The 22,529-nt window shown below is 50.2% G+C and overlaps 1 protein-coding gene and 1 non-coding gene across 2 annotated transcripts; both read right to left on the bottom strand.

The window, feature by feature from the left end:
* Positions 1–18,269: 18,269 nt before the first annotated feature.
* LOC124247270 (translation initiation factor IF-2-like) lies at positions 18,270–21,587 on the bottom strand. Its single transcript, XM_046676345.1, has 4 exons — positions 21,506–21,587; positions 20,385–20,877; positions 18,579–18,763; positions 18,270–18,467 (listed from the first exon to the last, which is right to left on the bottom strand). Exons 1-4 carry the CDS (start codon positions 21,585–21,587, stop codon positions 18,370–18,372), a joined length of 858 nt encoding a protein of 285 aa, XP_046532301.1. The 3' UTR covers positions 18,270–18,369.
* LOC124247990 (small Cajal body-specific RNA 16) lies at positions 20,166–20,352 on the bottom strand. The gene has a single exon (XR_006890878.1). It is a non-coding gene; the product is annotated as a small Cajal body-specific RNA 16 (non-coding RNA).
* Positions 21,588–22,529: the final 942 nt, after the last annotated feature.

Raw genomic sequence — 22,529 nt, 5'->3', positions numbered from 1 at the left:
ATAGATGCAAGCTTCTGGGTACACCACTTGCGTGCATGCCTGCACACCCATTAGAACAATTACGGGAAGGAAGCTTTCACGCTGCATAATTACAACCTTGACTCCTCTGGCTGGGGCCAGGCCTTTCCTTAGGTTAAATGGCATTCCTGGACTGGCAGCTGGAAAGGCTCTGTCGTTTGTTACCTTTGGACTTGGTAGTGCCCAGGATTATATGACATAATTCTGAGTCTATTGTCTCTCAGAATGCGTGAGGCTCAAAGGACAGACCTACCTGGGTGGAGATTGATAGGCCTCATGAATGAGTCACATTTCTTCCCTCCTCCATCCTTATTAGGGTGACATTCCAGTTGGCCACAGGCAGTCTCGGTTTATGCCTATTGACTCAAGGAAATTTTTGGTAATGCCCCTTTCACTCTCAAAATGACCTGTTTGAGTGATAAATTTTAAGATTACAGATTTGTAATCATCAAGGAGAAGGAGGGAGGCAAAGACTCTTCCTAGGCGTGGTCCCTCTGAGAGCCTGCCTGGGCAAGTGGGCTTTAGGCTGAAGAAAGAATGGGAAGAAGGAGCTTTTCCAAGCTCTTCTTCTTCTTCTTCTTTTTTTTTGCTGAGGAAGATTAGCCCCAAGCTAACATCTGTTGCCAATCTTCCTCTTTTTTTGCTTGAGGAAGATTGACATCTGTGCTAATCTTCCTCCACTTTATATGTGGGTTGCCACCTCAGCACGGTGTAGGTCCATGTCTGGGATCCGAACCCGTGAACCTGGGCCACTGAAGTGGAATGTGCCAAACATAAGCACTAAGCCATGGGGCCAGCCCCTCCAAACTCTTCTAAAGAGCTGTCTGCGGCACCCATCCTCAATGACTCTGAGCAGCACACACCCCCAGATGCTGGGGCACTGGGGGGACCAACCTAAGCCAGGTGGACCTGACGGCGGCATATTCAGTACTCCCCAAGTGGAAAAATCAAATTATTCCCAGAATCCAGTTGACCCTGGGGCTGACCAAGATGAAATGTTTCCCTTGCTGCTGGCCTCCAAGCCTTAGGCCTTTTGGTCATAGGTTCAAGAGGACGTCAGCGCCAGGCTTGTGCAGCGGTGCTGGCCATCTGTCAGGCCAGCGCTGTTTTCTAGAGTCTTCTCACCGTGCTGGGGCTTTCGAGGCCCATTGTAAAAGGCCGAATCATTCCGCCATTCTACACAGATCTCACCTAGAGGGATGAGAACGAAGAGGGAAGGACTGGACTGGACAAGAGTCTTAAGAGTCTCAAAGATCTGATGCCCCCAAGCTAACCCTTTTCCCCCCAACTCCGTTGTGACGAAGGACTTTCTAATCCCTCAGCCCTGCTGAATTTTCTTCCTGCAGAAGGCCAAGGCCAATAGTGTTCTTGAGCAATTTGTTGGTGACAGGCCAACTCCACGGGGAAAATTCTCAGCTAGGGCTTGATCTGTGAAGCTGCTCTATAATTCATCAGCTCTGTCTAAAAGCTGTAGAACTCATCGATCACCATTAGGCTGTCAAAACACTCATTCAGCCGGTGAGAATAGCTTATTAGAGCTTTTAAAAATACCAGTCTTTCGCAAAGATGTTGGTTGAGTTTCTGCATGCACCCAGAAAGTACCCTTGCATACAGATGACTTCAGCAGCATTTACTTCAAAGAAGAGGGAAAGACTGGAAACTGTTGGGTGGATGGCATTCAACAGACCCAGAGAGAACCAGTTATAGCAAATGAAAAGGATGCTTTAAGATTTAATTTTGTAAAGATGGGGTGCTGGCTTGGAATCACAGTCTAAAAATTCCTCCTACCCACAGCCCAGCCCCCACTTACATCCACAGCATTCCAAGAAGAGGGATGAATTCCAGTCAGCTACCGATTATCCTGCCAGGTGGCCCCTCCGAGGGATGGGAGGAGGTTCCGGAAAAGTCTGTGGAATTCCAAGATTGTTTGAAAATGCTCTTACTGATAAAAATGTCCCTTCGAATTCTGAACCCCAAACCCCGACTTCTAAGCAAATTTATGCCCGTGCTAGTTCTGAGAGTTGTAAAGCACAGTATGAAGACAGTGATAAAAATACAAGATTTTGGTTTTACTAAGACCCAAGAGCCAAGGGCTAAAAACCAGGTCCATCATGCTGCTGTCTTGTGGCCTCGCTGTCCCAGGAACACGTGCCCCTCTCCTGTCGCCCTCTCCAGAACTTAAACCTCTTCCCCTGGGACGTCTTTTTTCTCCATCTCTGCCCTCCGAAGTCCTGCCCCATCCCTCACGGCTCAGTTCCTCTGAGTAACACCCAGATGCAAGGTCAGAATGAATTCCTCCTTCCTCTGGGTTCCGGGTTGGTTTTGCTCATCCCTTTATTACTGCTCTCCTAAGATTCTGCCTTTTATAGCGATCCCTCAGGCACACCAATTTCCTGCAGTGGAGAGAGCCGGAAAAATGCATCTTACAGCCATGCGCATTTTTGTAGGGTTTAAAAATATGTAAGAGTCGAGACTTTTCAGCCCTTTCTTTTCATTTTCTTTACCACACAATGAACTGACTTCAAAACAGGCCTGATCAAGAGAACTTTAAATATAAGTGTTCTTGCTTTATTCTGCCAAGTGCTCTTAAGGTACTTGGAAAACGTCTCCCATGACCTCTCCCGGCACTGATTTCGTTCCTTTTCACTTAGGAAACAGTGATTTGTTTTCTGGGTTTGAAAGCGAGAGAACATGCTGTTTTGGTTGCAACAACTCACAGGGTAGTCCGAGCTGAAAATGGCCCTTTTCTTGGAGGTGAGCAGCCTCTGCAAAGGGCTGTGGCCACTTCGCCAAGAACAAGGGTCCGATGCCCAAAAGGGCCTGAAACAAGTGGAGTCATTGATGGAAACCCCTGGCCCAAACTTAGCTGCCAAACCAGAGGACTTGGAGCTCTGAACAAATCCCGCAGCTGCAGACGGGCCCTGCCGAGGTTCCCATGTAAACACCCAGATTCGCCTCTACTGGTTTATTTGTAACTGGTGGACAGGCAGATCCAGGAACAAGCTGGAAGGGGGCAGTTTTCTGGAGTGAATGAGTAAAATAAACGACTAACGGCAAAGCTAGAAAACTGCAATTAGGGACTGAGAAGACACCTGTTCCTGTGGTTTATGAGGTGTGAGCCTCTGGAAAATGCAGTGAGGGCTTAATGGTTTGAGTTGTTTGTGCCTGACTCTGGAACCGTGAGGTGGGGGTGGAGGGACGTGAGTGGCTCCTAGGATCTCTAGGATAATGTCATTTGTCACAGATATCCAAGTGGCCACACAGTGTTGTAAAAAAGATCTCGCTGAAGGTGGGGATGGCTTGCTCTCACTTGCATGTCCTTGCCACCCAGGGCGGCCTTTGCTGGTTTTATGTGCACCCACATTTAGTGGCCAGGGTCCATCTCCTGGGGCCAGAAGGCGTGCGCCCGAGAGTGTTTTAGGCCTGTGAGTAGGATAAGGGGTCGTGTTTATTATAGCAGAGTCAGGAGGCTATGGCACAAAGTGGAAATAAGACTTCATGGCTCATGTTTAACTCTCTGTTGCCCTCCACGGGAAGCACAAGGCCTTAAGGATTTTCACTTCTGGATCTTTGTCGGTCCCAAAGGCAGTGAGAACCTCAGCCCCAGAGGTATTTCAGGGGTGGGTGAGCAGAGGAACAAACTCACCTTGGCTGGTATTTCTTAACTTGTTCTTTATCGAGTCTCTTGCAGCAGATGAGGTTTTTTTTAAAAATTATTTTATTGAGATCATATTGGTTTATAACCTTGTGTAATTTCAGGTGTACATTATTACGTATCAGCTTCTGTGTAGACTGCATCGTGCTCACCCCCAATAGTCTAGTTTTCACCCCTCACCATACACATGCGCCCCTTTACCCCTTTCGCCCTCCCCCATACTCCCTTCCCCTCTGGTAACCACTAATGTGTTCTCCTTATCCATGTGTTTATCTTCTACATATGAGTGAAATCACACAGTGTTTGTCTTTCTCTGTCTGGCTTATTTCGCTTAACATAATACCCTCAGGTTCCATCCATGTTGTTGCAAATGGGACAATTTTGTCCTTTTTTTATGGCTGAGTAGTATTCCTGCGGGTGCATTTTTGGGTGCATCCAGCCTGTCACCGGGCCTGTGGTTCTGCGGGCAGAGGCAGCGCTGGCCTCTCAGACGCTGGGAAGGGGACCTGGTACCTCCTGGGAAAAGGAATGCTAAGGCGTCACTGGCAAATTACCAATACCCTGTTCCCAAAATGTAACTCGTTTGTCTCACATATTTTGAAAATTTCACATATTTAAAATTAAAATAAAGCCTCCTTTTATTTCAAAATTTAAATTTGATCAAAATTTTAAGCAGAAAAGCTGTTTTTCTGGATAAAATTGTTCTGCATGCCTAGGAGAAAGAGATGAGTTGCCAAGGGCAGCGATATGCTCAAGGCTTTTGGGCTTTTCAATTCATCTTTCTGGATGTAAAGACTCAGGTGGACTAGCGGCTGCTCAGGACTGTCCTGGCCGCCCGACTGACTGACCCTGGGAAAGACACAATCCGTACAGACAGCTGAGACTTTTTCTGTTCATGAGCTTTCTAACTGAAATCACACAATGTCAACACAATATGTTTTAAGAGCACAAATTTCAGTGTGTTTTTACGTATGCAGACACTCAGTTACCAGCCCTGAGGATGAAGACAAGGACACATCCCCACAGCTCCCTTACCCCTCCCCCGCCCCCAAAGAACAGTTGGCGGACCTCTACCGCCACCGAATTCCTTGTGCCTGTTTGGGACTTTGCATGAACATAATCATACTGCAGGCAGAAACCTGTTTTTTCCCTCATTCATCAAAATATCCTAAGCACCTCTCCACTGGGCAGGTGTACCACATTTGTTTAATTGATTTCCACTTTTCGTGTCTGGTTGCTTCTGATTTTGGGCTAGTTTTCGAGAATTAAACATGAGACACACCAGGTTTCTTTCACTCATGGAGGCAGTAGGTCTGTGGTGGTAAATCCATCGCGCACCCTTCTTGCTGTCTCCTCACGTATCGTCATCACCCCGGGCAAGCGGCAAAGACTGAACTCTGCAAGTCTCTCTGGTCGGAGACAGGACTGTCCCCCGCTGAGACGATTGTTTTCGTGCAGTCCCACAACACAGGCCACTTCCTCTCCCAGCAAGCTGGTGACCGAGAAGGTATTTCCTCTTGGAGCGCCGTCAGCCTAACTGCTCCAGCGGACAAGCCACTGTCCAGAGCTTCCTGTTCTAAGACAGGAACTCTTCTCTGTGTCCCTTGGAAGACAAAGAACGTTCCTCAAGGAACACCAAGTAAACACATCCACACCTCTATTCCAGGCACAGGACAGGTTTAAAACCGAAGCAGGTTGCCTGCGGTCCGTCCCAACTATTGCGTTGTTTGCACGGAAAGTACAGAACTGAGCAGCACAGACCAGCGTGTTCCAAGGAAAACGTTCGCAAGCTGACAAATTATGAGGAATTATGACGCCACTTTCAAAAAGTGTGCATGTTAGGATATTAGCATTTTAGGCATTTAGTTAATTAGTGGGTAACAGTCTGCTAAACCGTAGTGAAACCGGCGACTCTGATGACTGGAAATGAGTCGGTACCAAGTACTTGTGGATTATTTTGTTCCTTTTAGAATGCATCGTATAGTCCAACGCCAGGCATAAGAAATAAATGCTACAGAAAGTATATCTTTGAACAGTTAGTTTTAGTTCATTCTGTTTCAGAGGGAGGCAGTGAAAAAATCTGATTAAACATCCTTTACTAATGTGTCATCAGAATTTTTTTCTCGGGGTGACCACAGTTTTAACAGAACTGGGATGAAAAACCATTCGGAATACGAAATGATATGTGCATGTACAATGATCTAAAACTGGGGTGCCCTCCCTCAGGCTGTTCCACTTCACTTAGCTGTGGGGAAGAGCAGAGAGCAGCATGGGGTCACACCAACCTCTCCACCTGTCCAGGAGACACACTCTGGACCCACCTGTGGGCCTCGGGTTGTGATGACCACGTTAACTCGGAAAGTCGGGATGCTGGACGAGGGTATTAGAAGAGCTCGAACAGTACTGAGTTGCTTTACCACCAAAGGATTTTACTGAACTAATTTATTTGGTCCCCACTACACACTTACCCAACAGGCTGGAAGAAAACTGCTTAAATGGGCAAACGTGTGAGAGTCCGTGTATGGGTGTGGAAGAGTGTGGGGTGGAGGGGACTGACAACAATGACATAAATGTCAGCCCCAAACTGTCACTTTCAGACATTGTGGAATGAAACCCTCAGCAAAGGTCCTTTGTCCAAGGGATTTTCAGGGGTTGCTGACAGAGCTGGAACCCTCCAGAGTAAATTTTGAAAACCAACTCGACCACTCGCAGGTGTAAAGGCTTTAGAAACACCGTGAAATAAGTCTCTACATTGCTGCTGTTGTTGGCAAGAAAGTCCAGAACGCACTTTTACGTCACCAGATCCTCCGATGCCTCAGTGTGACCAGGACCCTCCTCTGCGTGGACCAGGTCGTGACTGATGCACACGGGAGGCTCCCCCGCCACCTGCTCTGCAGAGTCTCCGTTTCTCTCTCCCGTTCTCTTGGACTCTGTCAACCTCCCTCCCTCTCTCCTCCATGTCTTCAATAATTGGGCATAACAGAGAATGGAAATATATCATAGATATTTCATATTTAAAATACTTTTAATATTTTTATATTTCGTTAGCTTAAAATCAGATGAATGAGACTCTCTTCATTTTACGTTGTCGTGAGAGTCAGGCAGGGCCCGTGTTCCAAGCCCAGCACTAGCTCTGGGACTCCGGCAGTGACTGTCCCTGTGCTCGGGTGCCCCTAACTCTAAGGTGGAGGAAAGGATGATCCGGCCTGAGAAACCCGTGCTCAACAGTGAATGAGATGGAGGGGAGGCACCGGGCCAGCGCTGTCGCGGGTTAAGCGGTCCATGAGTGGAAGCTATTTTTTGCTTGTAGCTCTTTGCTCCTTCCTCTGTGGGTCTGTAGTGCAGTTGGCACAATAAATAAGATTTTTCTCCCTGCCCCAGAATCTGAAGTCATTAAAACTCCTCATGGAGCAGCTGTTTCTCTCCAGTAGGCGAGCGATTCCCTGCCGGTAAATTACACGCCTCAGGGGATAAATGAACTCTCGTAGGTGACACGCAAACACCTCTTGCGCACAAAGTGGAACGCAGTTGGCCGGACACAAGTATTCCCACGGGGATGCAGAATCTCAAGCAGCAGGCAGGGGAAGGTCGAAGGAAGGACATTCGCGGTGGCAGGAACGGCAAGTGGAAAGGTCATTCTGCAGGATGGAACGAGTGGTGGGACTGGGACCCAAATCCAGTGCCACTCGACTCTGAAGCCCGTCTCTCCCCACTGAGGCCTCTGGGTACCTATACCCCCAACAGAACTGGGCCTTTATGCTGCCTCGTGTCAAATAAAACACAAATTCGGACTTAGGAAATAGAGACTTTATCGGAAAGGATTATTACCAGGAGGTGGGGGAGGGAGCTCTGCCACAGGGGATGGCTCTGAGCCCCGAGGGCTGCCAGAGCCTCACAGGCAGGCGACAAGGAAACTCCCTTTACAGGGAGGAGTGGAAAAGGCCAGAAGGGGCCAGGTGGGGGCGGCTGGGTGGGACAGGAAATCAGAGAAGGTTGTAGCTGAGGTCCCCCTATCCTCGCCAGGGGCCTAAAGACGGGGCAGGTGTTGGGCCAAAGTTCAGGGTTGGGGGGTGGGGCGAGAGGGGGGAAACTTAACCAAAGCCTCCTGACAAGCCCTTTGTTCCCATTGCTCAATGGGATGGGCAATTCCTCTAATCACTTGTGCGGCCTAGAAAGGGAATTTGGAGGGGCCTGGTGGGCTTGACACAGGTCAACAAAGGGGACACCTGGGAGTTTTCCCTAACTCTGCAGGCATTAAAACTGTTTCCAGAAACAGAAAACACACACACACACAAAAGGTGGAGGGAGTGTTTCTTAACCACCACTGTTTTCCAGGAGCTCAGGTCAAATTCAACACTGCCAGTCTCCCCTTTTGCTCCAGATGGAATCGTAAATCTCCTCGGGGGGCGAACGGTACCTAAGAATAGTCCCCCGCCCGGTCAAAGCCCATTTCAGCCTAGTGATGAAGCCAAAAGCACTCTCAGGGAAAGCTTTGAAAAACTGCTGAGGTTTCCCTGAATGAGGGCTGCCAGATAAAAGACAGAACAGCCAGTCATATTTTGAATTTCAGACAAATTTTTTTAGTATAGACATGTCCCATGCAATATTTAGGACTTACTTCTACTAAAGAAATTACTCATTGTTTATCTGAAATTCAAATTTAACTGCCTGTCCTGTATTTTTATTTGCTAAATCTGACAACCCTACACGGAATGGATGTCAAAGTTATCCTCAAACCTTTTTTTAGCTTTCTTTCCTGAAACCAGCCCCCCCCCCCCCCCAGCACAGTAGCTGCTCTCTACCCCAGCTCTCTTCAAAAACTCCGGGCCTCCAGGTCCCCTCCCCACCCCATCCTCTGAACTCCTGGGACCGTCCTTCCAGCCCTTTCCTCTGTAAATCAATACGGCGTCTGCCCTCTGCCCTGATCGCCAGTCAAAGATGAAAAGTCCAGCTGCTCAGAAAGGTGGTGCGATGAGTGTGGGCTCTTCCCGGGTCGCCACTTACTATCTACAGCCATTTCGACTCAAGTCAACACACGCTCACTGAGCTCAGAGGCTGGGCCCACAGGGACGAGGAGGCGGACGCAGCCCTGAGGACGGTAACGTGCTACGTTACCATCTAGTTAGTGAACGTGCCCGAACGCTCTGTGAATGCCTGTGCCCTTCTGAGAGCGTCTCACATACTGGACGTGATGAGTTCTCAGAGTAACTACAGGAGGTGCATGTTGAGCCCAGCACACGACTGAGGGATGGAGGCTCAGATTCAGTAACTGGTTCAAGGTTTCCCACCGGGCTGTGTAGCAAAACCAAGATTTGGATTTTATACATAAGATCGCAGAGTCTATCCTAATTTGGTAAAAACACGCCATGTATAGAAGAGCCTTGTCCACAAGCTACTCCTAATGGTGATCAGACAATGACACAATGCCACGCAAAGTCCCTCTACGTTTCCTGGCTGAGCAGCCCTCGCACAGGCTCAATGAATTGTCCTCCCTCCTGCCAGGATATAATTAGATCCTTCCAGTCTCTCGTCACAGCTGGGAACTGTACTTCCTATGGGAAATCACGGTCCCAGAGGCGCAGCCTTACAGGTAGTCGCGTCACTTCCCGCAGGCGAGCCACCCAGCGAGGTCTGGGCCTCTCAAGAACAGAGGGGCAGCCCCACACGCAGAGGGAGGGGGCGCTTTAGAGGGTCCTCGTTCCTCGGTCGCAGAGAACACGGGTGAGCACAGGCAGTTAGAAGAAAAGAATTCCAGGACATCACTGTCGCTCTGGAGTCTTTGTGACTCTTCAGACGGAAGGCAACTCTGTGGCTTTAGTAATCACCCAGCGTGTGTGAGGGCAAATACAAATTAAAACTTAGAGGGAAGGGCCTCCTGCACCCTCTCTCCCTTTTCTTTGAGAACTTCTTCCTCTGTCCTTCTCAAATGTATATCCATCTTGTCAGTGGCTAAATAAGTGTCTTTCCAGTCTCACGACTCGGGCGTGTCTGCTCAAGGGCCAGACAGCCCTCTCTCAGGAACATAATCATGGAGGAAGACAGCTGTTTCCTGGGAGGAGAGGGGCCCAACTTCGCTGTCACCTGACCAACCGCAAACCCACATAATGACCGGATGGGTCGCAGCCACTTGGCTCTACCCAAGAGCAAGGTTTCTTTCTGTCCGTATTCCTTTAGCGGCTTGCCTGCGATGCTCACCACATTTTGGTTTAATGCTTATTCAGTGGTAACATTGTTTCCTTTCTCTCCTACCTTTGTGGAGAGTCTCCTGGGTTGTGACAAAGATTCTTTGCTTGACCAAACTTTAGTCAGACTCCTGAACCTTCTCCTAGGCTCATGTACACGCTACTTATGAAAAAACTCTGCCAAGTCAGTTCAGCAAGACTTCCTCATCCTCCCCCGCCCCGCCCCCCAGGGGAGGTCTGCCGGCGTGGCTGCCTGCAGCAAGAACCCTATCAGGTCAGCTGGGCCAGAGCCCCGCCACCCCTGGTGTTTCCTCTTAGTAGTTTTCCGTGCACTGCCCGCACCCCGCGCCTCGGCTGTAACTCCCCGCTGGCCACACCGCATCTGGAATTGAACCTGGGCCTACACCGACGTCTCTTTTCTTCTATTGCAATAGCTGTCAATAAAATCTGTTTTGACCGCTTTAAGTATTGTCCAGCTCTGATTTTTCTTGGACAGGTGGGAGACCTTGTTTTTAGTCCTACTTCCCCAACATGTGACTCCAGTTTTATTAAGCAAACAGCAAGGTGGGCTTTGGGTGTGTATCATTGCCTCTTGCTGCGCTATGTAGACCCCAGCTCACACAGTGCAGAGGCCCAGGCGCAGAGTAACATCCCTGTGTGTAAGCACTGCCAGTAATCGCAAGTGTGCACGTGTCGTCCAAATCAAGCCCACCCCAAGCCCAGCATCTGACAGAAACGCACTGAGTGACTGACCATGCCCTCCCTCACTCGTCAAAGGACGGTCCCCAGACCAGCAGCACCCAGGAGCGGGTGAGAAATGCAGAGTCCCAGGCCCCACCGCAGATCTGCTGCGCCAGAACCTGCATTTGACAAGCCCCAGGAGATCTGTGTGCACGTCGTCTGAGAAGCCGCTGGCCTGGGCAACACTCTATGTTCTTAAAACAAAAACACAAAAGACAGGCCTTCCTGACCAAGCCAGGCATTTAACCAAGACAGACATGACGTCTCGGTGCAAAAGGGGGACTATAAAGTAAAAAGTTGGCCTAAACCAGGCCTGGGGCAGCCTTTTTTGCCTGATATAACTCATAGCCTCCTTCTGGGAAGAGACTGGCACCCCTGATCAAATTAGTAAGGAGTTTCCTGGGAAACCAGTTGCCCACCCACCTCCCAGGACCTTTCGCCAGCGATTCTTTTTGTATTTAGCCGAACAACAATCCATCCTTTGTATTTTCCTATAAAACATCCCTACCTAAAAATGAACTTTGAAATTGGTCTGCTGGGACCTCTCCCCATTCATACAAGATTCTAACAAAATTTTCACAAATACTCATAACTAAATTGTCTGAAAAGTCTTCTCTCACTCATCTAAGAAAAAACTGGAACGGACAGATTACTTAGTCTGGGTGACCTTGTGTAAAGTCATGCCGAAAGGCTACCAGGAAACGTGGGGAGAATCAGCGAGAGGTTCACAGACAGATCGACCAAAGAAAGAGCAAGACAACGAAAGGGGCAGAGAAGAAAGCGCCAGGGGTAATATGCTTCAGAACGTAAACTCCAGATGCCGACTGAAACAGACATGACACAGGGCGATCGTTATCAGGGAGCTGAGGAAGGAGAGGCAGGGGGAGGTCGTGCGCTCAGCCCAAACCCCTGGGAAGGCAGCAGGCGAGGATTAAGATGACGAGGCAGGAAGAGCAGCATATCCATGTTATTCAGACAGGGAGAGGGGCAAACCTGGAAGAAAGAGCTGAGAGAACAGAAAATGACTGCTTGTGGGAAGTCTGGGGGGCTGGGTGGGGTCCGACAGGGAACTGCCACTCAGTGTCAGCCTTTTAACCCTACGAACTTTTAATAAGACTAGTGCATTATTACTTTAGGAAAAAATTTAAAACCCCACCAGGCAGTGTTGCTTTTTTTTTTTTTTGAGGAAGATTAGCCCTGAACTAACATCCACCACCAACCCTCCTCTTTTTGCTGAGGAAGACTGGCCCTGAGCTAACATCTATGCTCATCTTCCTCTACTTTATATGTGGGATGCCTGCCACAGCACGGCTTGAAAAGTGGTGTGTTGGTCTGCACCTGGGATCCGAATTGGCAAACCCCGGGCCATGGAAGCGGAACGTGCAAACTTAATCGCTGTGCCACCGGGCCAGCCCCCCAGGCAGTGTTTATACATATCTAAAATGATCAGAGAGAGTGAAACCTTTATTTCATTTTGACTTCTTAATATCTTCTTTTTATCCTCCCCATTTACTTTTTTTTTTTTTTTTTTAAAGATTTTATTTTTTTCCTTTTTCTCCCCAAAGCCCCCAGGTACATAGTTGCGTATTCTTAGTTGTGGGTCCTTCTAGTTGTGGCATGTAGGACGCTGCCTCAGCGTGGTTTGATGAGCAGTGCTATGTCCGCGCCCAGGATTCGAACTGACGAAACACTGGGCCGCCTGCAGCGGAGCGCGCGAACTCAACCACTCGGCCACGGGGCCAGCCCCCTTCCCCATTTACTTTCAAAGTGTGAAGTAGTTTGGAACAAAGATGGCACATTAGTGAAGGGGATTTATGGGAGCTTTGCCCATAACTCATCGTGATAGATGACAATAAGTAAAGTTTTCACATGGGCACATATGTGCAAGTTTGACTTTAAGAAATCCACTTGACGGACAGCCAGCACAGGTGGAACGCGGCTCACGGAGCCACCAGTGGCAGTTAGTATTAAAAACCTGTCTTGGTTTTGTGGACAAGGAATGTGTTGTTGAACAGAAGGAGGAGTCTATTCTAATTTCGTAGGATAGTCTAAACGTCCTGCTGACGGTGGCTGCAGTTCTGGAGCAGCGTTACATAACCATCACAAGTGCACAGCTGACGCGCACGTGGCCTCCCACTGACTTACTCAGCTCCACTTGGACTGAATCGGCAATAAAGAACTAGTTTTCCTGTAGCTGCAGAGGTGATGGAAAAAATATCGGAATGAATAAGTGTTTTAATTGCACTCATTATGTGTAAGCACATAAAACCTAAACAGGCCTCGACACTGTAAAGATGACATTGGAAAGGTGACAGGGCAACTACCTGTGCAGTCTTGACAGTAATTTAACTGAAATGCATCTACTCTTTGTTGAAAAAACAAGTGCATACACAGTCCCTAGCAGGTGGAAGCCGGCAAGAGAAAAATCACAGAATGCTGGTGAGCTGTGACGGAGGTGCGGCCGGGCCGGGACAGGCAGGCTCTCCTTCCAGCCGTCTCTGGCTCCACCCACAAGGTGAAGGGCACAAGGTCTTTATATGTGAAGAAAGCCGGTAGTGCCAGGAACTTTACTTGTCACATCCAAACATCTTTTTCCATGTCATTCATCTCGGGACACGGCAGTCATGATTCAACAGAGCCAAGGGTGAGCCTCCCGCAGCTGCCAGGGGAAAGAACACACTCCCCATGCGTGGATCCAGGATCGCCTCACTGGGCAAATCTGCCAGCATAAGAAGAGGAAGCACATACTTCTTTTTTTTTTTATATCCTTACTGTTCTTTATTTGGAATTGTAATAAAAAAAAAGTCTTCTGTGTCATGATTTACATTTTGGTAAATTTTAGCTTCACACTATAGTATAATTTAGTGAAGCATTCATCCATCTTTTTTTTTTTTATTGAGTTATTGATAGGTTACAATCTTATGAAATTTCAGTTGTACATTAATGTTTGTCAGTCATGTTGTAGGTGCACCACTTCACCCTTTGTGCCCACCCCCCACCCCACCTTTCCCCTGGTATCCACTAAACTGTTCTTAGTCCATAATTTTAAATTCCTCATATGAGTGGAGTCATACACAGATTATCCTTCTCTCGCTGGCTTATTTCACTCAACATAATTCTCTCAAGGTCCATCCATGTTACTGCAAATGGAATGATTTTGTTCTGTTTTGCAGCTGAGTAGTATTCCATTGTATATATGTACCACATCTTTATCCATTCGTCTGTTGCTGGACACGTAGGTTGCTTCCACGTCTTGGCTATTGTAAACAGTGAGGAAGCACATACTTCTAACATAAACTCATTAGGGTGAAAACGGTCCCTCAAACATGAGAGAAGAGAGGGGGCCGGACTGGTGGCCAAGTGGTTAAAAGTTCTGCGCACTCTGCTTCGGTGGCTGGGGGTTCATGGGTTTGGATCCCGGGCACAGACCTAGCACTGCTTATCAAGCCATGCTGGATGTTAGCTCACGGCGTCTTCCTCAAAACAAAAGAAAACATGAGAGAAGACGAAAATGTGAGCTCCTGACCCAGAGTAAAAGCTCCAGCCCCACATGTTCCTCCAAGGCTCTGCAAGGCCTGGCTCTCAGCCCCTCCAGCCTCCTCAAAACCCTTGTTTTCCGTCATATTTGCTTCCTTTGCACCGGCCGTGCCCTCTGCCTCAGACGCTCTTCCATCACGTGACGTGCGCGTTTACCTGTTTTGGGCCTCTCCAGACTACCCTATCTAAAATCGCAAACTCCACCCTAGCCCTGTTGTTTTCTTTCTTTCCAGAGCACTCACCACGCTATCCCACTATCTAATGCTTTCTTTCCTGTCTCCCCTACACAATGGAAGCTTCCGGAGGGCGGGGAGGAGTCTCTGATTTGCAACGACCCCTCAATTCAACATGTGTTTAAGCCATCAGAAAGCTATCAGGTTCACAAACCAGAGATCATGCAGTACTCTACTTAAAATTACACCTCCAGAGTCCTAGTTCTTTTTTCCCAATTCAACAGCACTTTTTTAACAACAATCATCAGCAACCTATACCACACTGGCTCTGCACAAACTTTGTTCAGTCTTGCTATGTACCTTTCAAGTATGAGCTACGTTCCGGCTAGAGATGCTTCCAAAACCTTAATACATGTCTGGGACTTCAACTACTGGTATGGGCTGCACTGGATTCCTTACCAAAGATCTGTCACACTGAGTAGAACCACCTGTGGGCACTGAAGTGAATCTGGATGGAAAGATGCTTTAGAACGTGCCCCCCCCAAGCACTGCGTGCACAGCCGTGTCCTACGACTGGGTTTGGTTCAGCTGGTCCTGACACGAAAAAACTTCTCAGGAACTGTACGCAACTGCGACACCCTGGCAGATTCCTCAGAAAGAGCCCAGCCCAGCATGCAGATCAACCTTCTGCGTAACTTTCTGGTGAAATAAGATCTTGGCTTAATTACAAAAAAAGACTGTAACAAGTGACAGAAGAGAAAAGTCTGGTGTAGGACTGCATCCTCTAGTGGACGAAGAGAGAAGTTCAAAATCTTGACGCTACAACGATTCTTTAGTTCAATCTTTAGTAAATTTTCCGCTACAGGCCTCTTGTGTCCCTACAGTAATTTTTTAACATTGAAAAATAACTTCTTATGGGGCCGGCCCCGTGGCCGAGTGGTTAAGTTTGCGTGCTCCGCTTCAGTGCTCCAGGGTTTCGCTGGTTCGGATCCTGGGCACGGACATGGCACTGCTCAAGCCAGGCTGAGGCGGCGTCCCACATGCCACAACTAGAAGGACCCACAACTAAAAATATACAACTGTGTACCGGGTGGCTTTGGGAGAAAAAGGAAAAGTAAAATCTTAAATAAAAAAAGACTTTCTTAAAGCCCAAGCATTTCCAGCAGCTATCCATTGCTACTATTAAAAGTACCCTCTCTTTGAAAGACTGAACTCCTGCCCACTTCAACCCTCTCTTACATAATCCCAAGGAACAAGAACCGTAAACGCTAAGGCCCATCCATGATACACCACAGCCTATGTTACACATCCGTCTGTTCTCTGAGAAAGACCAGGACACCAGAACCCCATCCAGGCCAGTCGGGGCCGACTTCACCAAGGAGCGGGAACTGAATGACAGCAGGAGACAGCTGCGGATTATTCCAGGAGCCACACTTAAGTACGGCATCAGCCACATGAAATGTTCTCACGAGCCGCCTCCTCTGGGCTCCAGGCTCCCCTCTCATCTCCTACAAAGGTGCCCAGCCACCACATCGATGTGCAGGAGAATCAGTGAAGGCCGTGCTCGTGGAGCGCAGTCACAGAGACGGGTGGAGGCTCGGTGTTACGAATCCACATTAGGGCAGCACTTCAGCAGACTGAGAGGACAGGGACGTCAAGACCCGCAGGCATCCTGGGGGTGTGGGGGGCTTCCAGGGAAGGTCACCTCTCTCAGTCCACGCCACTCTGCTAGGACAGTCACCCTTTCCTCATCCTGATGTTCCTGTTCTCGGCAGCCTCCTCCACTCTTAGAAGTCCCAGATCAGCCCAAATGGAGCCACTGGGGACACTCAAGCACCCTCCTCGGTCAATGTCAGAGCCAAACGAGCAGCACAGGCAGGCACCTGCCAATCACAAATGCTCCGCCAACATGAACCGCATCCACTTCATCATTTCCCATTAGAAATGAGATGTTACTTCTCAGATGGGCCCAGGATCCAATGCTTCCGATTAACCCCCGAAACCAGAGGTGGAACCAACCCCTCACCAAGTCTACAGACATGAAGCTGCTCAACCAGACTGACACTGAGGACAGACAGACGAGGCCCTGCCACAGCCACTGAAGAAGCTGACACGTGCACTCAAGACCACCACACAGAGGAATGTAGCAGTGATGGGGGTCTCCCAACCGTTTGTTCCAGAAATACCGATATGTACTATTTTTCCCAGTGTAGATCTTGACACAGCATGCGAATTTACGCAGTTATTACACTTTCTCCCTCTAATGACAAGCAGGTGGAGGAGAGTGTAGCTAACTACAGTGAGTTGTATGCTCTTGTGAGTGGCCCAAATGTGAAAACTAAACAGTAAAAAACCAAGAGCCCATAGTAAGCCCCACCTCGGCTCTGAGGCTTTTCCACTTGCCTTGGGAGCAGGCAGGCACCTTCCTGTTGCGAACAACACTCCTTAAGACCCCAGAACTTCCCCACACTGCAGCACCCTACAGGTTTACAGCTGGAAATACCGTGAGAACGCTCTGAAAATCCGAGGAAAGATGTAAATGATGACAACGATGGCACAGCTAACGGGTCTGAAGTGCTCCTGAGTGCTTCGCCCGATCCCTCACAGCACCCATCCGGCAGCAGTCGGCGTCATCACCGTCCCCACTTAACTGAAGAAACTGAAGCACCAACAGGGGCCACGCAGCAGCCATGCGCCAACTGTTCTAGGCGTGGAGAATTTGGGTCCTTCTACCCAGCGGTGGCGAGGTGGCTGTTTCCTGGTCCCTTGAGCTGAAGTGCTGCTCTGCTCCTGAACTGCCCACGGGGCCGGGCCTGCCCTCTGCACCTGTAGCTCTTTTAGATAACTGGTCTGTTATAAACCCACCCACGGTTTACCCTGCAGTATCGACGTTACATTCTTGGTTTTGGCAGGCGCTAGCGGGGCTGACCCTCCCAAGAGTTGAGCTGAACAAGACGAGGGTTGGACGAGAGGCCGTTAAGTCAACAGGTTCCCTACGGATGTCCAAAAACATAGATACAAGCAAGGACAAGCAGGTACCTTGATGGGCCGGCTAGACCCAAAGTCTAAGATAACCTTTCTTCACCACATAAAAACTGTATTCATCTGTAAAGCTCTAACCACAAGACGAAGAGAACGTGAAATAGTCATGTTTCCACTACATGCAGAACCACCACCACACTGACAGCAGAAAACACAGGCTGGTTTTTCCTTTGTTCACTCAATAGACAGCTAACGCTGAAGAGTGGGAGACCTGGGGGAATTCTCTGCTATGAAGGAGGGTCCCACCCCCCAGTGCCAGCAGTGCCCGAATCTCTGTGACAACAATGTCCCCCTAGATGTGTTTGCGTCCTGGGGGAGAGGTGGTTCTGCACCCACTGAGAACCCCTGGGTCAGGGGTGCCAAAGGACTAAGTTAAAGGCACACGGCACTGGCAGCCCAAAGGGTGTGTGACCTGAAGAGCCACAGCACCAAGCCCCCGAAGCAAGAAGCTGTCCATCCCTGCAGAAGGCTGGCAGTGTCCTCGGTGAAGCGTGGACCTAGGATCGCAGGCTGGAGGAAGAGCTCGGCATGGGGTCAGCAATGCACATGAGGAAGCAGAGACGGGCAGTGCCTGGCAGCTACTGATGACCAGTTCTGAAGTCAGTGGTCACTTTCTGGCAAACTCTATCCAAAGCGAAGTGGCCCTTCTTCTGAACGAGGTGAACACCACCCTTAACGATAGTAGCCACTCCCGTCCCATCAGATTACCAAGACAATGGTCATCTCCCTCCACGTGCCCCCGCTTCTTGAGAGTTCAGCTCGTCAAGGATGAGCAGTGTCCCCAATGCTCACACTTCCTATAGAGAATTGTGAGTGGCTCTAGAAGTCACTCTTTAGTTGGGAACAGCACCAGCAACTGTGTATCTCAAGCAGATGCGACACGGGGTCCCCGGGCAGGGAAACCAGAAAGTTTATGAGAAGTCTCTTTGGGGTCTCGCCCCTTTTATTTATACAAAACTGGGTCTTGAGCAGCTCAACGTTCAAAAATTACATGGTTAAACCAAAGAAACATGGAAGGTCCTCAGCCAGAACAATTACTTTTCAGGTATACAGAAGCAGGCAGAAAAGAAATGAGCAGATTGTGATCCAGCACGCACACAAATCTTCCAGTAAACTCACCTGCAAAGAAAGTACACTTTGTCAGCTTTTATTCTGCTTGAGCAAGTCCGCACATTCAGAGAAGTTAAATCTGTCAGCACCTTAAAATACCCTCCAGAGTCTAATACCTACCTTCCACCCAGAGTACGAGGTGGCAGGGGCCCTGGAGTGACCCACGTCTATCAGCCCCTCCTCCTTCCGAGGCTCCGGGCTCCAGAGGCTGCTCGCCTCCTACCTCAAGGCCGTCACAGTGATTTCCTACGCCTCTCTCTGCAGGCTGCACCTGGGCCGTCCTCAGAAACCTGCCTGTAACGCAGCTGCAATACCCCTGAACGCTGAGAAAGCCCCCATAACCCAACACCCACCCAGCTATCCTTACCTTCTTCCTCCCTTCTTCCAGCCTCGTTTTCCCCAGTTTCGCCCCAACTCGCGAGCCCCCCACTTCCCCTCACGCCCTTCAGGCTTCCTGCCTTTTGTCTTGTCTCATGGGTGGACACAGCGTCTACTTCTGCACAGGGTCACATCCTGCTGAGTGCCAGTGAAAGCGCCCCTTTCTGTGTCCCATGGCACTGACTGACACCCACCTCTCTAGAGCCTGAGCCCCTCCACACCAGGCCCACTGTCCTCGACACGCCCTCTGAAGCAGACACGATGTTCTGACCACGGCAGGCAGAAACTCCTGCGCCACGAGCCACAGGCTCAAGATAAAAGCGACATGTCCCCAAGCAGCCACTGTGCACGTGCGAGGGCCTCAGGAGCAATCGCCGCGGGCTGCTCCCCAAGCCGACTCCACCTCAGCCTCTACCCAGGAAGGGACGGGGCGCAGGAGATTAAAGGGGCATCTGTGTGCCATGATTCCAATAAAGGTGTCACTGCTCCCTCCAATACCTTCTAGATCCGCGCTGTCCAACACGGCAGCCACTAGCCACATGTGGCTATTTACATTTAAATTAAAATAAAAAATCCAGGTCGTCCATCGCACCAACCACACTACAAGTGCTCTATAACCACATGTAGCTGGTGGGTGCTATACTGGACAGTGCAGACACAGATCATCATAGCAGAAAGTTCTATTGGACAACTGTCCTGGACATAGTATTCTTTCGAAACTCCAGGTTTCAGTACATCATCTGCTTGTTTAAAACCTGTAATGACCTCCCATATTCTTAGGAAAGACCAAAATACCCACATGAGCTACAAGCCCTGTAGGGTCTGGCCCTGCCCCACCTTTTCAGTTTCGTTCTACATCATTCTCCACCCTGCTTTCTGGGCTACAATGGCCTTCTTTCAGCTCCTCCACTAGCCACACTTGCTAAGCCCCTGGGCCTTTGCACATGCTGCCACCTGGTCTTCCCACTGAACTTCTACTCATCCTTCAGAGGCCAGCTCAAGGATCCCACCCTCAGGAAAGCCTTCCAAGCTCCATCAGGCTCCTTGTCATACACGTCCTTGTAAGGCTGTGCTTTCTTTCAGGGTATTCACCTCAGCTTAAATTACACCCTCTTTAGTGAGACTGCTTAATCTTGTCTCCCCAACTGGGCTGAAACTCCCTGAGAACAGGGGCCATGGCTGTTTTGTTCATCTCTGTATCTCTAACACTTAGCACAGTGCCTGGCCTAAGTATCAACAAATATTTACTAAGTCATCACCGTCTACAGGTTTTTGAAAACCACCTGCTGTCTGGCACTGACCGCGGCGGTTCTCGCCTTTGAGCAAAGGTCCTGTTTGCAGTATCATACATGATCATCACAATGCTGCTAGAATGTTCACACCTGTTACTGCAAATTCAGAGCCCAGGAAACAGTCCTCCTGGGAATTTGCTGTAGGTCAGGGTCGGGCTGCCTGGTACAGGGCTGCACCCGCCGCCGGGCAGGTTCAACAACACAGGAGCCGTTCTCCAGACCAGCGGCCGCAGGACAGTCCCCATGCCTGACATACCTGGATCCGCAAACCGAGGTCCCTCGGAAGGCTGGCGTCGCCGAGGAGCAGGAGATCACGGTCGCACGCCTGCTCCAGTCGCCGGGGGCTGCACAGCGCTCATTTTCGGCGGAAACCCTGCAGAAAAGGGGGTAACACAACGCGCTCCGGGAGGGCAAGCCTCGCTCCAGGTGTGCGCACCCCGACACCCGCGCTGGCTCCCCAGCGGGGCCCCGGCGCCTCCCTCCACCCCGCACCCCGACCCCGGGGCCGGCGTCCGGACCGAGCTCCCTCGGCCTCCCCGTCCAGGCTGGCTGCTGTGGCGGAGCGGGCCCTGAGGTCCCCGGCCCGGCCGAGGGGCCTCCCGCCCCCCGCGGAGCTTCGCTGCCACCCCGGGGCGCGGTCCGACGCCGCAGGCCGGGCCATGGCAGCCGAAGGCCCGCGTCACCCCGCGCGCCGGGGGTCGGCGACCAGCCGCGGATCACGTTCGCCCCGGACACTAGGGAACACGTGCCTCAGCCCGCTTCCGACCCCGGAGCCCAGACCGCCCGGCACACGCACTTCCGGCCGGAAGTGACGACTTACCATAGAGGTGGCAGCTCGAGGGTCGCCCTCGGCTTTGAAACTGGGTCCTCCAAGGCCGTCTTAAAGGGGCCGCAGCCAGCGAGGTGTGGCGTGCTGCGAAAGAGAGCCTTGGGCGGAGGGGAGGGCCCTAGAGCTGGGAAAGCAGAAGTGGCGCCCCGTCTCTGGAGAGTCTGCTGGGGGCCTGGAGCCGAGCTTTCGTTATCCCTTTACTCCTCACGCAGCCCTGTGAAGGGGACGGGGACAATGGTGGCTCCTCTTTTCCAGATGAGAAAAGTGGTGCTGCGGAGAAGCTGAGTTCCTTTCCCAAGGTCTGCCAACCGGGAAGCGGCCGAGCCGGGTTCCAATCCAGCGCACTTTAGACCACGCCAGGTGGCAGGAGGGAGAAAGCTGAGGAGGAGGGGGTGACGTGAAGATGGAGGCTGACTTTGCCTATTGAGAGACATCCGCTGAGATCTCAGTCTGCCCCAAACTGAGCATCTGATAAATTCCCTACAGTTCGACGGCCCAATGGGCAGAGGAAGCAGCGAGCAGCATTGTTACTTTGGGTCTAATCCCACCATGGAGGAGGAATTTGCTGGAGTTGTGGAAATGACAGAACCTTGGAAGACCCATGATCACCACCGTCCTTGGCTTAACCATCGTCATCGGCCCCCACTTTTTGTAGTAGGGGTCACAAACCAGCAGGCTTCCATTCTCCCTCTAGGCAGGGCTGGCAACTCTCTGGTTAGCCACAAGCCCCCTCCACTCCCTATTGTTTAACACCCACTGTTCTCCGCATGTATAATACCTGTGGTCCAAGGAAGGCATTTGAATGTGTGACTTGGGGTCTCTAAGCTGAAAATCCCAACTTACTGGCATTCAAATCCTTGAGAATCTAGCCTCATTTGCCACCACTTTCTCTCTCCCTCTACTACGGGGGGGGGCTCCTCACCATGCCCCCAAACATCCAAGCCCTCCCAGCCTCATTTCCCCACAGGAAATGGCTCTTGAGGCAAGTCTCGAAGGACACGATTTGTCTTTGCACACGCTGTTCTTCTGGCCTGGAATGCCTTCCACCCACGCTGTCTCCCTCCCAGGCTGAAATCCACAGAGCACAGCAGGAACCAGGACTTGTTGACATGAGGTCTTGTCACCTCACAGAGCCTGTACCTGGTTGATGCCACTCCAGGTGCTGGGTGAGGTCAGAGGAGGTGAGGCAGTCTGTCAGGCTGCTTCTGTTTGCTGCTGTGCAGCCTCAACCTCTCTGGCCTCTGTTTCTCCGTATGTGAGATGAAGAGGCCCAACCTTCATTTACCAGTGAAATCCTATTTTTAGATGCAATATTTTTCAGAAATCCAGTAGTTACAACACATAAACTTTCTAAAAACCAACAACAAAAGGACGAGATACCCCACTAAAAATGGGCAAAAGACTTGAACAGACCTTTCTCCAAAGAAGGTATGCAAATGGCTGACAATTGTATGGAAACATGCTCAACATCATTAGTCATGAGGGAAATGCAAATCAAAACCACAATGAGATACCACTTCACACTGACTAGGATGGGTATTATCAAAAAATCTGAAAATAACAAATGTTGGG

Source organism: Equus quagga, chromosome 11 (genome assembly GCF_021613505.1).
Source record: "Equus quagga isolate Etosha38 chromosome 11, UCLA_HA_Equagga_1.0, whole genome shotgun sequence".
Taxonomy (NCBI): domain Eukaryota; kingdom Metazoa; phylum Chordata; class Mammalia; order Perissodactyla; family Equidae; genus Equus; species Equus quagga.
Note: the sequence above shows the minus strand (reverse complement) of the source record. Positions and strands in the feature narration are given on the sequence as shown.